The sequence below is a fragment of the Uranotaenia lowii genome, chromosome 3 (genome assembly GCF_029784155.1).
Source record: "Uranotaenia lowii strain MFRU-FL chromosome 3, ASM2978415v1, whole genome shotgun sequence".
In the NCBI taxonomy this organism is placed as follows: domain Eukaryota; kingdom Metazoa; phylum Arthropoda; class Insecta; order Diptera; family Culicidae; genus Uranotaenia; species Uranotaenia lowii.
The window spans coordinates 162,215,554-162,234,282 of NC_073693.1; the positions used below are offsets into that span (position 1 = coordinate 162,215,554).

At 35.2% G+C, this 18,729-nt stretch overlaps 1 protein-coding gene across 1 annotated transcript in view; it reads left to right on the plus strand.

Moving 5' to 3' along the window:
* Nucleotides 1-18,729, plus strand: part of LOC129752796 (uncharacterized) — a 118,643-nt gene that overhangs the window by 95,568 nt on the left and 4,346 nt on the right. The window contains exon 2 of the mRNA XM_055748572.1: nt 14,381-15,837. Within this exon, the coding sequence (XP_055604547.1) occupies nt 14,381-15,837 (1,457 nt within the window). The remainder of the gene's footprint in view (nt 1-14,380; nt 15,838-18,729) is intronic.

Consider the following 18,729-nt stretch of genomic DNA (forward strand, 5'->3'; position numbering starts at 1 on the left):
ACGCGAGTCTAGAGAACAAATTCTTTTCAAACACCTGGAATTTCCTGACTTGTCGCACTGGCAGTTGGGAAAAATGTTGAATATTTGCCTTTCAACCGTCTCCAGAGTGTTGAAGCGGTTCTAAGAGCGATAAAACTTGGGTCTACGAGAAGATGCAGACAAAATATGGCTGCTGTGCAAATAGGGCGACGAATCGTATATAAAAGCCAATTCTGAGCAAATTTTTTCACCGGCAAGAGCAAGTTCGATGTGGACGACAAATTTAAGAAGGAGAAAATGTCGAAGTTTGCCTCCAAATATCTCGTTTGGCCAACTGCTCTTGCGGACTTAAGAGTAAGCCTTTCGTGACAAAGGACACAGTAAATGATGAGATCTACTAATCTGAGTGCCTCGCGAAACGTCGTTCTCGCGTCAGCGCGACGGAGCTTCGCTATTTTGGCCAGTTTTCCCATCATGCCACTATTCTAAAAGTGTCCTGGAGTAGTATAAGGGCCTATTCTGTCCATTTTGTTCCAATGGACATAAACCCGCCAAACTATCCGCCCGGTGGAACAGTACTGGGCAATAATGAAGCGGGAACTTCGGAAGAGCAGGAAGACACTCAAAGACAAGAAGGACATGCTAACAAAATGGAGGAAAAAAAACTGAGAAACTGGTACCGGATGACTCCGTAAAGACTTTGATGGAGGGCTGCGAAAATGCGTTCAATTTTATACTCAAGGCTCCATCGATTAAATTTTCTTTTGATTTTGAAACAAACATATGTAAAATGTTCATTTGATTCTAAACATTATAACAAAATTGGCACGGCATTTTCGTTGACGCAATAATTTCGTGTTCGCCCTTTACTCGATTGAAGCTCGTTTTTGGCCGGGACGGTGCAACACTATCAAGTGGTGAAAACTAAAACGGTAAAAGATTTTTTATAATGCCGACTTACATACTCACACAGCCAGATTCCGCAAAAAAACACAATACAAACAATATCGGTCAATACAAAACCTGGAGTTCTGACACATAAGTTTTCTATGAGCGACCCTTCAGTTTAGCATAGCACTTCAATTTTGTTGTATTGCAAACACAGTTTCCAGTTGTGCCGTGTCGAGAATAACACAGTTGTGTAATTTAATAAAAAAAACAACTTCTTGAATTTGTGTATTCGGCATGCCACATGTTTTTAATACCAATTTTCAACTTTTTTTTATTGCAAAATGGCTTTGAATGATGTTGCTTAAGTTATTTTTTCAAGTTCATGAATTCGAATTAATTTCTTCCTAATGTAGCTGCATTGTTGCAATAATTTTTTTTATTGTTGTTCTTCACCTAGGCATTTTTCCGACATCTGGAATCTTTTTTTCTTGGAGTTGAATAGAGAAAATACAACATTTCTATCATACCAAAAATTATGTGGAAAATTGTCAAATCATTTAAATTAAAACGAAAAAATACATCTGCTTTCGTTATTGAAACAATTAGAAATTGTGCAATATTAAGAACATAAGAACAAAATTTCAACATATTTCAAGCAACGTTTAGTTGTGAACATTTTTTTAATTGAACAGTTTCATATATTTACCTATAAGTCTATAAGTACCTATAAGGCCCTTGAAAACTGATCGACAAAACATTTTTATTACTCTGTGTTTAAGTTCTTTGGAAACATCCAACTTAAACTACCCATAAGATTTATGCTTAACGACTGAGGCCATCTCGATGAGGTAATTCAAATTTTTGAAGGATGTTGTCCGAGAAAACATTTCCATTTCCACAGCATCTGAACAGGGAATCCATGAATTTATTTTCCTCATCGTTTCAATCATTTTATTCCATCGCTCAACTGTTGAGAAGAGACAATGTTCCACAAAACGAGTATTCGTTATGCCTTTTCCCCATGCACTGCTGGTAGCCCAATGCTAGCTAGCTATCGATAAAAACTCAAGCGTATCCCACAGTTTCCATTCAATCAATACTTATCCATCACATTCATCGTATCAGTCGGGCCCATGAAGTCGTTCGTCACTTCTCTATCAGTGGATGGTTTTTTTTTCATCCTTTTTTCCTTTCTGCTGGCACAGAAAATATCTAGTCCAAACAGCATATCTTCAATTTATTTTTCACTCACTTTCCAGAACGATGACGAGATGGTTGGTTGGTGGAGAACCTTCCCCATAAAATTTTTATACCCCGGAAAAGTGGCTCTGTGCTTATGTTGGGTGCCGTACATAGGAAGAAGGAAAAGGATGATGGAGCAGCAGAAGAAAGGTTTCACAAACATGGCATGTTTCTTTCCTTTCGGTGCCATTTTTGACTTTGTGAACCGTTCTTGATTCGAGAAGGAAGTTTGCAGGATCTTTGGATCCAGATATGGATCATCGTCGTCGATTGGTGCTATTATAAGCCCGGTCTTCTATTTGGCCGCAAGCAAGAGACACAAGCTAAGCTGGGAGATAAAAATCTTGAACTCTGCCTAATCGAACTCAGATGAGCCGTTTGGTGCTATCTCGATGTAGCGTTGAACTTTGTTTTCTTCAATAAGAAAACTGGGATTCATTTTTCATTGACCTAGTTGATTTCATTGAGTTGAAAGTCTCAACATATTTGTAACAGGGAAACTATTCGTAAGAGAATAATAACACTAGTTTACAGCATTTTTGAACTAAATAAGCTCAAGATCACTTTTTATGTAAAATTGGCGCTGAAAACGAAAATGATTATCAAACAAATCTCACACGAACAGTTTTTGAGTTATGCTCTAAAAATAAAATTTTGGAAAAATAAAATAAGTATTTGTGCTTTGATTCAAATATCTTAAACTGCAGAAATTAATTTAAAATCTTTTTTGCATATTAATAACGAATCAATTTGCAATCGACTATTTCAATTTAATTTTTGCGTATGATCAACAGTAGGGAAGAATGAGGACACTTGATCCCTACTTGATTACTTGATTCCTCAGTTAAATCTCGAAACTGAAATGTCTTACATAGATCAAATTTTCTATAAAAATATGCCTTTACAGAAATGGTAAATAGAACAAAACAACAAACCTTTTATTAAAAAAAATAAAAAATTAAAACTTTATAGTTCGAGTTATTGCACTTTGTTTGAAAAGATTAACAAAATGTCATTCGATGATCTTTTTATCACTTTAAAATGTTCTCCACACGAAAAAATTATATTAAATAGATTTATTCCAATAAGTCCATCGTAAGAGTATAATATGATCTTCTTAATGCCATATTTTTAAAGCAATCTATAATATGAGTTTAATTGATTCCTTGATTTCAAAAAGATATACTATTATTCTGAATGGATGTTGATCATTGCTAAAAGCACGAAATTTTTAATATTTATCCAATAACTAATATTTATCCAATAATTTTCTGGTAAAAAGCACTCAAAAAAGTGCTGATTTTACAAGTTTCAATAATCGACTAATAAAATAAACACTAATTTTTATCTTGCTGAAAAACGTTCATTTTTCAAGAGTGATGTGGGGAAAAGGTTTCCGTTTTCCATAAAGTTGATTTCATTGAACTAAATTTGAAGTAGGTTTTGAAAAATTCCAAAACTAATGATGAAATTTAAACTTTTTTAACCCATTTTCAATTCGAACCTATTTTGATTTTTTTTTATAAAACTTCAATCTGTGAAGTTCTTATTCATGCGAGAAAATGTTATACCAGGATGTAAAAAAAAAGATCATTAAGGAATCCCTCGAAATAAATTTCATTTATTAAATTAAAAAAAACACTTTCGTTGAATAGAAGAAAATTTTAAGAAACTTTTCATTTATATATTTTTCCTTACATTCTTCATATTAGTGCAATGCATGGCCACCCCCATAAGGGTCCATCAAAAGCAAGCGAGGTATTCTAATCTACATTGAAAATTTGTTACTCTTAATCAAATTTGGATGATGGAGGAAGGTTATTCGATAGTTGCAATCTTTACTCAGAACTTATGTCAAAACCTCGAAAACTAATCTTAATTTTAGCAAAAGTTTTTCAAAAATTTCCTCACTCATCGATAGTAGTTCATTTCTAAATACAGGCCCGTTCGTTTTTGGCAACATTCGATTTTGGCAACATCCGATTTTGGCACATATGCCAAAAACGAACGGTTTTTAGAAGTGACATTACTTTTTAGTTTCCTCTATAACAGGACCAATATAATTTAGATAAACGCCAAAAATACGTTTGTACGTTCAGAAATAGTGATAGAATACTACAACAAAAGCAAAAGTTAGTAAAAAAAATTATAAAGTAGGTACTCAAAAATTACAAAAAGATGAAAAATTTAGAAAAAACAAAAACAAATACAAACAAAAGACTAAAAATAACTAAATCAACTTAAAAATAATGAAGAATGACAAAAGCAGCAAAAATGACAAAAAAAAACAAAAATTATAAACAAATCAAAAATAGTGCAAAATGCATAAAAAACATAAGAAAAAAAATATTAAAAAGTTTAAAAATGGTCAGAAATTGACTTGAAATAACGTTAATGATAACAAAAATAGTTATTTTGTTAAAATAGGAAAAACAAATTTCAGAAAAAAAAACCGTTCGATTTTGGCAATATTCTATTTTAGCAACACAAAATGTTCGGGCATGTTGCCAAAAACGAAATGGTCTATACTTAGTTTTGAATAAGATTCATTTTATTTCAGAGATTCTGGTTCCTTCAAATCAAATTACAAATTGTATTTGTGTTTTCATGTTTCGCATAATATATCCAGTCAAAATTTCGGTTCAAAGTATCATCAAAAATTGAAATGAAAAGCTGTGTTTGAAATCGTTGTTAAAATTCGGTTTTAAATTTTTCTTAAAAAATTTATTCATGATTTTCGAAGCTCATAAACATTTTTTTATATTTAGTTAATATTTTTCCGAATTTGAAGAATAAACTTAAAAATCAAATTGAAAATTCAAATGTAAAAAAGCATCAAATGGCAATATAGATTCAACATACGAATTTTTAATTTGTATTAAGATTTGCAAGTTGGATTAAAAATACATTCTTGGAATAAACAAAAATCATTGAAACCCAAAACCTCCGAATAATAATCATGTATTCATGATTGAGGGCTTTGAAACTTATTTCAATTTTTGACTTATATTTCTAAATTCGAAAACCGTTTTATAAACATTTCAGAAAACGAATTGAAATTCCAAAGAGATTGAAAATTCAAACTTTGGATTCAGGTTCCCGGTCGAACAACAAATTGATCAAGAAGATGGCTCAATTCTACAACCAGATTGACGATGAATACGGTACCGAGGCAAAAGACCGAAAAGCCAATACATAACCTCAAGTTCAAGATTCAGATTCAGATTCTGAGCTCCACAATCAAAATAATTTGCCCGGATTCATTCAATTTTTTTTTTTTTTGGATATTCACACCAAAAAATTCAATTTGCATCATTACAATTTGAAATTTTGTCTCCGAAAGAAGAAATTTTTGCAAGCTAGACTGATTAAAATAAACATTACCGATTTTTATTGGGAGCCTGAAATACGATTTCAAATCAGGTTATTTTTTCGATAAAAATATAATGATTCAAATGTTTTGATTTTTTTATTTTTGTTGAATATTTCCTTGATTCTTGTCATATTTTCTTGGATATTGCATGGATTTCGGGTTGAAAACTTGGAAATAAAATTTTACCGAATTTTGTCAGAACTTCTGGATAAGTTCTTCAGATTTTTATGCAAATTTTAAGATTTTAACGATCGATGAAAGTAAGTTTCCTATTTTGTTACTAAAAACTTCTCTATATAAATCCTAATTAATATTTTGAAATATTTTAAGATGTATTTTCAAAAGAACTGTTTATGTAAAAGAACTTAATTTTTTTTTGTAATACCTTGAGGCTTTAAGGAGCCAAACTCGTTTTTTTTACAATTGTTTGCTTAGGTCTAGATCACTTTTTGAAGAACTTATTAATTAATAATCATATAGAATTTAAAAAGAATATTTTTATTATTCTATTCGTACATTTTTTGATGAAAAATGTTATAAAAAAATATGTCACCAAAACCCTCCCCATGAATCAGTTCTACTTACGGCCCTGGTGCAATGTAATTACAAAGAAATATTAATGATTTTTTTTTTGCAAAACACATATTTGAGATAACTTTTTGGAAATAGATTTGTTATGAACTTAAAACTTGTTTTTAAACTCTGTTTTTTCTATTATTTTGTTATATTTTCCCGTAAAATGATTCGAAAATATCTTATTTATATCAATTCTGAAAATCATTTCCCATTGTGAATTGTGATCCATAAATTTAATATCTTAATCTCAATTTTATGCTGAAAAAATAAAAAAAATATCTGAATTATAAAACTTTTTTTCAACCTCAAAGGAATGAAATAAAATTTGTTTTATTTGTTTACTTACAACAACTAAGAAGATATGAATAAAATTTAAAATAGTTTTTTTATTCCTTGAAGTGCATAATTCCGTATATTTTGAAACGAAATAATTTAAAAAAATATGAAATAGCCTAAGGTAATAAAAATCACATTGGTGCAAAAAATTGTTTTAACTGGTCTAGGAGTGTAGAAAATTTGCTTATTTTTTTGAAAAAAAACTGTAAAATGTTACATTGCCATTGAAAATAAAGTTTTTCATTGAATAAGTAAATCTCGATAACTGCGAGTAATTTTAACTTCTGAGAAAAAGTTCCGAAATTTTTTTATTGGTTTTTCGAACAGATCTACGGAAAAAAAGAAACTTGACCAAATTTCATAAGAAAAAAACTAAACAAAAATGAATCTTGGATATTTTTGAAAACAAAACGTTTTGCAGTTTTGCAGTGCATAGTTGTTGGATAAACTTAATTCTTCAATATCAAGCATTTAAAACGCCTTTCTGTGATGTCAGGAATAGTAAGATAATTTCATTTGAATTCTCTAAAAAATTGTCGAATTTTTTTTTCTAAATTCAGTTTGTCAGATTTTCCGGTTATATCTAGACTTGCCCAGACACTTACTTCATTTTTTCACATTATTCGCAAAAAAGTACAAAAAACTGTAGAAGAGTTCCTATATTTTTTATTTTTGTGACCAAAAAAGAGCATTTTCAAACAGGTTTTGTTAAAAATAACATGAACGATTTTATGAAAGCCTTGAATATTATTTAAATTCTGCTGATGGGTTTTGATTAAAATATAATCTTTCAATTGCTTTTCTTAGCTTATGTGTGTTTTTCCCCAAATTTGCTCGAATATTGCCCGATTTTCGACTTTAAAAGAAAATTTTGACATCAACTGCTTGAATTTAGCCAGGTTTTTATTCAATTAGCCCTTATTTGTCCGGCCTGAAAGCGATCGGGAAAAACTCTGGCAACCTTATTCTAAAGCATTGTATCTCTGAAAATAAAAAATCTAGGCAAAATCTGGATCCTTCATGATATAAAAGATAATGAATATTATAATCAGTATTTAGTTGATATGTAGGTTTTTTAGTTTATCAACTGGAATTTTTTTTAAAAAAATGCTATTTTCTATAAGGTGATAGACAAAATCTGACGAAATATTCGAATTCATGACGTTAAAACCGGGCTTGTGATATAGCTCAGTTGGCAAGTCTGTTGTCTCCTGAGCCGATGTCCGCGAGTTCGAGCCCAAGAGTAAACATCGAACACAGTTGTACCGGATAGTTTTTCAATAACGATCCGCCAACTGTAACGTTGATAAAGTCGCGAATGCCATAAAGATGGTAAAACGACTATAATCGAAACAAAAAAAAAAAAAAAAAAAATGACGCCAAAACAGTTATTAAAACATATGCATGTTTTCTCCTATTAAATTTTTCTCATTTCGATGAACTAAGAAACTCCAAATAGAATTGTAAGACTCACATAAAGTATCGTTAGGTGAAAAGATGAAGCTAGAGCATTGTGGGTGGAAGAAATCGAACAGTTTTCAAAAAAAAATGAAGTAGAGCTTTTATGTTGTGAATATTTTACGACTTGTGCGATTCTGAAATTTAAATGCATCTTCTTTATTGGAATTATCTAGTTAGTTTGATTGACTTTTATTGAGAAAAAGAATATAAAACTATTTTTTTACAAAACCAAGACTTTCAATTAAAAATGTAACAGAAAGTTTAGAATTCAAATTTATTTGAAAATTATCACAATGTTAACCCCTCAATTTCAAAGTTATTAATTTAACTAAAACATTCTGTTTAACAGGCAATGGTATACTTTTACGGAAAATAATTTAAAAATCTCTAGCCTTGCTCTGTTAGATAATTTAATTTGTTACTTTATGAAAAAAAAAACGAAAATTAAATTTTACTATCCCTCTCCGTCATCCGCCCCTGAAAGTTTTACCCGTTATAGTCCCTGGAGTGACATTTTGACACTCCAGACTAAAACTAATATATCTCTCTTGTTTCTCAACCGATTTTTACAAAAGTCATAGTTTTGAAAACCTCGTTATGTAACTCAAATATGTTTCCCAGACAATATTCAGCTCCAGATGCCAGTTTTCCTTTATTCAAAGTCTTAGAATAAAAATCCGAAAAAACATGCTTCGGAAAAAAGACTGTAAATCAGCTACGAAATGCTCAGAAAAATTTCACTTCTTGTTTCACTGGCCGACTGCTTGTCAAGTCTAGTCAAGTCTAGTTAAGTCTAGTCAAGTCTAGTCAATTCTAGCCAAGTCTTGTCAAGTCTAGTCAAGTCTAGTCAAGTCTGGTCAAGTTAAGTCTAGTCAAAACTAGTCAAGTCTAGTCAAGCCAAGTCATAATAAAAAAAAAATATTATAAGATAAGAAACAAAAACATTTTCCAAAAAATCTAATGGCTATACTCTAAACGCCTTAGCTTATGCAAGCCATGAGCGCGGATTTTCGACTTTTGTGCTGGTCACTACTTGAAACAAATTTTGAGTACCCAATTGGTTCCGAAATAATGATACCTCGTCAAATAAATCGTCATAATTATACTGTTCAAATCAATTTAGCCCAATCTAGCTCATATGTAACGCAACGACGGTCACAAACATTTTGCTCTCATTATCGGAGGGAATTGTTATTCACCTTCCACCAATTCCCGGTTGACCTTTCAACTCTTGCACATTCACTCACATGCGAGATCTCTTCTGTGCGATGACCTCTTCACGAAAATTGGTATTCGAAAGAGCCTGAAGCTATACCACAAAGTTCCATTTTTGCTCCATACACACATTCATGCAGCACAGCTGTCCAACTACTCTACTATACATACCTTCATGTAGGCTCGTTTTTACTACCCAGTATGTTTACTTTCTGAATGGAAGCTACTGGCTAGGCTCTTGGTTCTTTTTTTTTACTTTCTATTATCTTTTCGTTTGTTTCCGACCAAAATTTTTAAGAGCCCGAACCCAATTGACCCTCCTCTTAAACCCACCGATTCTATGGGAATGTTTTAAGTGGCGGAGGGAAAATATTCAAGTGTACCATTTCATCAATGATTCACCTAGTGAACGATAGAATACATGCTTCAATTTTGAATTAATAACAGAAAAAGTAAACCGAAATATGAAACTCAAATATTGAAAGTCTGCGCCCAAGCTATGAATTTTCGATTTTGAAAAAATCATCAAAAACTCAAATCAATGTCAAAATTTGACTGTGATACGTTGAAGATTTACAGTAGAATGAAATTAATTGATCCTGGAAGTATTTATAGCAATACAACGGAATCTCATCCATCTTCGTCAACAAGAAACGTTAGAATCGAAATAAATCAAAATGCAACACCATGAGGTAGCCGAGAGAAAGTTTTCCCAAGGATCCAAAGCGCTCAATACATTAGTCCTAAACTACTGCTCAACACCAACTAGCAGCAGCAAAGCAGAGCCTCTTCTGGACTGTTGCTCTACAAATTGATTAATTATTCAGGCACATTTCCAGATTGTTCCGTAGTCTGGTGCTGGCTGGTGGCTTTTCTTCACTCCAACACGAATAGCAACAAGCAACAGAACAGAACAACCACATAACAGCCTTTACCTTCAACAAAAACGAAAACGACACAATAGTCGGTTGTCACAGAAAAAATAGAACCTCCACTAGATACGAGGGAAGTGGGAGTTGGTATACATATGAAAGGCAACGCCATCCAATCGACTCCATCGAAATAACTAGAACTGGAAGCGAATCGAGAAACAAATTTCGAAATCGGGTGACAATCCATTGTTGATGTAGTGAAGAATATAAAAACCGACACAGAACCAAGCGAAAGAAGCGTAAATGCCTGGTGGCAAATGTTTGCGGTTAGGGTTGTCGGTGAAGCGGGTGGGAGTTTTTTTTAAAGAACACCGAATGACATAGCTCAAGGGAATTTATTTTGGGAATGATTTTTAATTGGAACGACTTACTTGTCTATATGGATTAAAAAAAATTGGTCCAACCAATATTGAAATGATTGGAATCATGAAATCTGCGCACAAACGCCTGAATTTATACTTTATAAAATATCTTTAAATTTCACACATCAACCGCCCGTGAACAGGTTTATACAAGAGTTACAAAAATAATAAAAATAGAAATTTATTTATCTCATCAAATCACATAGAGTTTCAATTATGTAGAAATTCTTCAATTGGCTGCTTATTTGATAGAGGTACTCTCTGGAGCCACCTTTTATTCGCAAAGATGGTTTTGATTTTTTTTAACCAAAACATTTGGTTTTAATGACAAATATCAGACAATGTTAAATCTTTAATTCAAATTGTGCATCGTAATCTCCTTTGAACAAAGGAAGTTTGTTTTAATGAGTAGCTCACAAATTTAACCTGTGAGAAAAGGGATTCGGTTGTTAAAAAATGTGGAAAGAACACAGGTCTTCGAAATAATCCTTCTTGTTTTATGATGGCAAACATACGCTTATCGAGCTCCGGTAATATTAACTCCCGCAAAAACTGAGCCACTATTTTCATAACAAATCGATGTAAAGTTGTAATTTATCACCGTGATATATTGTTCTGCTATTCATTCAACGTTTCTGCAAATTTAAAGTCTAAACTTGCTGTCAAATGTCGATTAAATAGCACAACGAAGTCTTTGCATTCACAGAGTCATGCACCTAGTTGATATGCAATACCATAGTAAAAGTTTTTCTCAATCAGCTCTACATTTCAAGAGCCGTGGATTATTCCTAAAAAAATAAAGTTAAGAAATCAAAATCACAGAAATGTTTTTAAATGAAGCCAAAAATACCCAGCAAACATGAAGTCGTATCAGAAATGATTACTTAAATCGATTACAATGATGTTGCGAATCGAAATTCCAACTGCATAATGAAAAGAACGTATAAAATGTCGTCTGAAGTCAGTTTAAATTAGATATGATAGAAAATTGGTCATGTTTGTTAATTTTTAAAATGATTTTGCTCCCACGCGAGTTTCAAATGACAAATCATCGTCACGTTCTCCCTGCAACAAGCAGTGCTTCCAGATGGCTAAATATCAGATGGGAATTGAGGAATATTGACCAATTCTGGCGCACCTAGTGGAAGGATTTTATAGTTCTTGGCACCCACGTGTCGGGAATTTGGTCAGCTTCACGTATGTATTTTTGACATTCTGCAAATCGTACTGTGAATCAAAATGGAAGCCGGAAGAAGGGAAAAATGTGCACAGTTATTTGGAAAATCCACTATGGCCTGCATTTAGGCTAGCTAAACAGCTGAAATTGCCCAGAAATAGCGTATGGAGCGTTATCAAACGGTAAATGGAAACATTGATGAGAGGAACTGTCAACCGGGAACTGCGTGTTAAATCCCAGGTAAAAAATTTTACTTGGCAACAGGTCGGAGGTATGTTCCAGCTAAATTAAAATTTGTTTTTGCCGACAAATTTGCAAGAAAATTTATGATTTGACAATTCGACAATCAGACAACCCGACGTCATTGTATACTATACCAAAAAGAGTGTCTCCTAAAACGAATTTTGCCATTCATTAGATCCCACGATCATCCCGTAATGTTTTGGCCAGATTTGGCAAGCTGTCATTACAGCAAAGTCGTTCAAGAATGGTATGTAGAGCAAGGGGTCCAGTTTGTTCCGAAAAACCTATACCCATCCTAATGCCCCCAGTTCCACCCCATTGAGAAATACTGAGCAATAATGAAGAGGAGACTCAAGACAAAGGGAAAAGTTGTCAAAGACATCAATTATATGAAGACCTGGAAGTAAATAGCCAAAACCGTTGGAGGAATAAGGTGTGCGCAGCTTAATGAGTCGTGTTTCAAGAAAAAATCCGAAAATTTTATTCGTATTTTTATAAGTTTTAAGAAAACTCTACATTTGTATAAAAAGAGATCTTGAATTCAGTTAAAGATAACTACAGAATTCTTTACCAATTAAATTAGCCATTTATTACTCAAATGCTAGTTACTGTAAATTTGGTGAAATAGCATTAAAAGTTAAATGCATAGTATTATTTCTTGATAAAAAAAATATTTCAAACTTCTATCCATGACAAACGTAGACTAAATTTGAATGCTGTTTCTTTTACTGGTCTTGAAATTTTCAACTAAATTCCCACAATTTCAAGAAATTGAATAACTTTTTATGTGTAGTCATGAAAAGTAGACGAATTTCATTTTTTATTGATTGATTAAAAAATCAGACTTAAAAATGAAAGTTCTTTTGACTTGTTAGAATTCTTCTTATTAATTTAAAAAATCCTTGACCAAATCTATGACGCCTATTAACACAGATTCTATTTGAAAGATTACTTTGTCAATTTTTTAGACAATACATTTTAAAGATTTTGAAGCATTGCCATCAAAATTTTTTGCTTTTTAATGCAACCCAAAATTAACTTAAACCAGATCAGTGTACAGATCGTATAAAAAATTTGTCACAATTTAAAAAAAACTGTCTTGATTGTGACTTTCAGAGACAAAAACTTGCTAAACAACTCTGTGAGTTTACAGATATTGTCTCCCTAACCTGGCTATAATTTGGTTTTCAGAACTCTTCGAAGTCATTGGGTATTGAACGTACTTGTTGCCATTTCAATTCTAAATTGTTCCGTAAACTGTGAAAATGTGAATTTAAAAATGACCCCATCGCCCCTCTGAGCCCTTCCAGTGCACCCTAAATTTCAAAGTAGAGCTTACCACTCCCTAGAAGCTCCCAACGCTGATTTTTCGACATTCATACGATGATTCTATTATAGTGTCTTAGAACGTATCTCAAAACAGCATAAGAATATAGCTACAAAAATGTTTGCTGGCTGGTTAATTATGACTGTTTTATTCAAATTGTCATAAATGTCTTCTTAAAAGTTTTTTCGCTACAGCTAGACTGACAAAATATGAATTTAAAACAAAAAGTTGTGATAATTATGATCGATGAACTCAATAAATTGAATCGATTGTATTAATTTATCATTATCTGCATTGATACAGTGAAATCAACCATCAGTGAAACCATCGATCATCAAAACGTATTAACACCAAAACTATATCTAGGTCATAGGCTTCATGAGATGTTGCCCACAGAAGATTTTCATTTAAAACTTGGAAAAAGTCAAAATTTAAATATGAACTATTATAATGAAGTTTATGTTTATTTGCTTTTCTAATACATTTGGCATCATGTGCCAGTCAGTTTTCATTATTCATTTTTTTTCGAAACTTCAATATTTTGATCAACTGAAATTTATAGACTGAAAGGCAACCGTATGAAAAGTGCGTCGCAGTTCAACATGTGATTACGGGTTTAAAAGTGAGTAAAAACAAATTTTCAAATGGTGAATTTAAGTGGAAGTTAAAATGTTACTTGAGGATAAGTGGTAGAAATAAAATTAATCAGATACTGTAAACAGAACATTTTAACCGGTTTATTTTGTTTACAGTGATCAATTTTTTTTTTTCTTAAAAACGTTTTTTTTTGGGAACAATAAGGTTTTTCCACATCAAATTGCATCACTTTGCAAACGCTGTTGAAAATCACTTATTGAGTATTTTTGCTAGAAAAAAAAAAGAGCTAATCAAAGAGCAATGAGGCAAATTTATTTTGCGCAAATCTTCAGAAAAATACTAAATTTTCAACGCGACGTTCGAAAACAACTTGTAGTCGTGCTGCAATTGTGAGTTTTGTGATTAAACGTTACTACGCAGTTCTAATAATTATTAACAGAATAATATACTGAATAATAACTAACAGAAGAAGATTAGGCACGATCTCGCTCAGGAAACTACATAGCGCCTCCCTAAAGAGATTCTACCAAACCTATCATAATTTTTTTTTTTTGAATTTTTTATGACATTTCATTAGATTATTGAAAAAATTTTAATGAACATAATTTTTACAGCATTCAATACGTATAACTAGCATTTGAAAGTGATTTAAGCAAACTGGATTTCCAGTGATCATCGATCCCGCGCTACGTTCGAATCGTCCGAACCCTTCAACATTTTCTATCAGAACGTCGGTGGTGTTAATAGTTGTTTGATTGACTACTTGTTGGCGACTTCATGTTCTTGCTACGACGTCATTGCCTTCACCGAAACCTGGCTCAACGACCGGACCCTCTCTAGTCAGATTATTGGCCCAGATTACGCAGTGTTCCGTTGCGACCGTAGTCCTCGTAACAGCAAAAAGTCTACTGGTGGTGGAGTGTTACTCGCCGTGAAATCTACGTTTCCAGCTAAGCAAATTGAAGACGATTCCTGGGCCAATTTAGAACTTGTTTGGATTCGCATTGATTTCGGAGATCGGAAACTTTATTTGTGCGTAGTGTACGTGCCCCCTGACCGTTCTGGAGACTTGGCTTTAGCTGAATCTTTTTCGCTCTGCCTCTCTAAAATAAGCTCGATTTGCTCTCCGGCAGACGACATACTCATCATCGGCGACTTCAATCTACCCGGTTTGAAATGGTGCTCCTCCCCAAGCGGCTTTTTATTTCCGGATCCTGCTCGTTCTTCATTCTCAGCATCCTCTAATATCTTCCTGGACTCCTTGAGCACCGCGACTCTACGACAGATCAACAAAATTGAAAATGAAAACGGCCGTATGCTTGATCTCTGCTTCGTGAACGAAGGGATCAAGAATCCGACGATCGAATCTGCTCTTGCTCCTCTGGTTAAAACTGTCCCGCATCATCCAGCCTTAGTGATTTCACTCGATATCACTAAAATACTTGGCTCAGAAGAGAAAACTGCGTCTTTCTATCACGATTTTAAGAACGTTGACTTCGAAGCCATATCCCTCGTCCTGCAATCCATTGATTGGGAGGCTGAGCTCGATTTTTCTAATCCCAATGCAGCTGCTGAGACGTTTGCGAACATCCTGAACTATATCATCGATCGCCATGTGCCGAAACGTAGCACGGCTACCAATCTACGGACCCCCTGGGTTACTGGAAGTCTTCGTAGACTTAAGACGGCTAAGCAGCGCGCACTACGCAACTACAACAAACACAAGTCCCTCTACACTAAGGACAAATATCGCAAATTGAATTCTGCCTATAAGAAAGCCATCAAGCGTAGCTACCAGAATTATATTAATCGGTTACAACAGAATTTCAAGAGCAGTCCGAAATCTTTTTGGCAGCACGTGAAAAATCAGCGGAGAGAATCAGGGCTTCCGTCTCACATGTTCCTGAACAGCGACACAGGGAACTCTGATCCCGAAATTTGTGATCTATTTGCCGAGAAGTTCTCCAGCATTTTTACAACTGGATCCATTTCTCCTGAGCAACTGGCTAGAGCTGTGAGAAATATATTGCCTACACCTTCTTCGTTTAACGGTATCACAATCGACGATGCATCCATATCGAAAGCGACAGTTAAGCTGAAAAACTCTACATCTTTGGGCCCGGATGGTATACCTGCTACTTTTTTGAAGCGTTTTATGCCACTTTTGCTGTTTCCTATTCGGCATATTTTCCAATCATCGCTGGATGTTGGAATCTTTCCCTCACTATGGAAGGAAGCCTACATGTTTCCTGTTCACAAGAAGGGTGACAAGAGAGACGTTGACAACTACCGCGGAATTTCAGCTCTATGCGCGATGGCCAAATTGTTTGGATTGGTTATCCTGGATCCCATTAATTCGTTCTTCAAGCACCAACTTTCCAATGATCAACACGGGTTCATGCCTAAACGATCCACGACTACCAACTTACTCACCTTCACATCTTTTGTGCAAGACAGCTTTGCTATGAAAACCCAAACTGATGTCATATATACTGACCTTTCTGCTGCATTCGACAAGGTGAACCACGATATCGCTATCGCAAAGCTGGAACGTCTGGGTTTTGTAACGGGGGGGAAGGTAGTAGGAGGCAATCCCTTAAGCGAACCACCACTTCATGCACGCGCCAGGTACTCGAAAGCACCGTGGTGTCGCAATTTGTCCCTGTAGAAAAACCCGTACCCGGCTAAGAGACCTCAGGGCGAGTCTTGACTTAAAGAATGTGTTCGAGTCGAAAACTGAGGCAACCCGAATCAACGTCAATCCAAAAAAAAGCAAAATACAACAACAACCAGGGTGGCAAGGTGTCCTTTGTAGGTTTTCCTTGCCAGAGCCTATGCTAAATACGATTTCGAAATCCAAACTGCAAGAAAGTCACGGCACTCAAAATAACCACTACACGAGGATTCTGTTAATTTTACAATTTTGTTGGCCTTTAATCAGATTTTTGTGGGGGAAGTTGTTAGTAGTACAGTTTTTCTTACAGCTATCTAACCTTCGTTGGCATGCGCATGCTTATCCGTTTCTTTCGGTGGTTCTACACGTGCTATTGTCGAGATGCTGGTACCGACGCTGGGCATCTATGCTCGGCACCTATGCTTGGCACCGACGCTGGGCAACGACGCAGGGCACCGTTCACAGGTAGGCAAACTTTCTTGAACCCGCTCCACTTGCCTTAATCGTGGTGGTTGTCCCGGCTTGACGATTGGAGTGGGTAAGTAGGTGAGTATGCTATTCATCACTTCCTGGACACATCACCTGGACACGGAGGGTTTAGCCGCGACGACACGTGACTTATCGTCGACTTTCTTCGGCGGCTCGCGGTGGTTTATGTTGCACGGCCAGGAAACAGCCGTTGGTGTTCCGAAACTAGGGGTGTTGCAGTTTCGTTTTTGCCACCCGAGAGGAATTCCCTTTTCGAAGGGAAACCTTCGATTTTTCGGTTTAACCAAACAGAACGTAATTAGAACCCACCCAATATTGGTTGAATCTTTTGCATGAGGTTATTCATTTACCTGTTTTTCCTTTCACTATCTTGTTTATTTCATAACAAGATTGACCTAGCTGTCGTTAAATAGCCTAAATAAAAACAAGCTATTTAGTTTATTGAGTACTATTTCCCTGATCTTTTAACTCACGAGAGGTTGAGCACTTCCAAAGCACGTTTTTAAAAAAATAACTGTAGCACTACCTTGTCACTCGCTTCGTGGTCAAGCTTGAAATGGACGAGACCTTCTTGACTGGGGCTCCTTTACCCATTATTCTAACCCGACGCGAGGATCATCGTTGGATCCGTTTTACTTCCTTTTTCTTTGGTTTCGTCATTTAATGACGACCCCAAACTTAAACGCATTCCTACTGCCAAGTTCGACCTGACATCTCTTAGCTTGGTAGTTTTCAGAGACCGCGAACGTTAAGAGAATTGCTTGAGGTATTATTAGTACACGGAAAGTATATGTGACATCGTTACAGTTTCTGTGGATCCCTTTTGCACTGGTTCCATAGTTACTTAACAGGTCGAAAGTTATCCGTTCGTATTGATGACTCCTTTTCAAATCATTTTCTTGCCTGCTCCGGCGTGCCTCAAGGAAGTCATTTAGGACCACTAATTTTCGTGATATATTTTAATGACGTACTCTCGCTCCTTGACTGCAAAAAACTTGCATATGCCGACGACCTGAAACTCTTTCACACCATAAACGGCCAAGAGGACATCAATTTCCTGCAGCAGCAGTTCATTGTGTTTGCTCAATGGTGTGACCTGAACTGCCTGCCCCTGAATCGCAGTAAATGCTCGGTCGTATTATTCTCACGTAAGAGACACCCTCTTTATGCGGAGTACGCTCTCGGAGACGGAATCATTTCTCGGGTGGACCACATCAACGATCTGGGCGTTATTCTCGATCAACGGCTGGAGTTTAAGACTCACACAAACTACATCGTCGACAAAGCATCCAGAAACCTCGGATTCTTATTTCGCATGGCCGAAGACTTCAAAGACGTGTACTGCCTGAAGAGTCTTTACTGCTGTATAGTTCGTTCCATCCTCGAGTATGCTTCAGCTGTTTGGTGCCCTTTCTACCAGAATGGGGCTGAACGAATCGAGGCCATCCAGCGTCGCTTCATGCGGTATGCCCTACGTCATCTGAACTGGCAAGACCCGTTCCGTTTACCAAGTTACGAGAATCGCTGCCGCCTCATAAACCTAGATACGCTTCAAGCTCGCAGAAACGCTACGCGCGCTCTAGTTGTTGCTGATCTCTTAACGTCCAGAGTCGACTGTCCCGTTTTGCTGGAGGCCATTCCTCTCAGCGTGCATCCCCGAGGATTGAGAAACCAGCTTTTGCAGCTCTATGTACCTATTCGTCTCAACAACTACGGAGCGAACAGCGCATTTATCGGCATATTGAAAACGTTCAATCGCTTTTCTGAGCATTTCGACTTCGATGTTTCGAGGAACGTGTTCCGGACAAAAATTTTAACTGTTTCAAGAACTGTATAGACCTGTGTTAATTTTTTT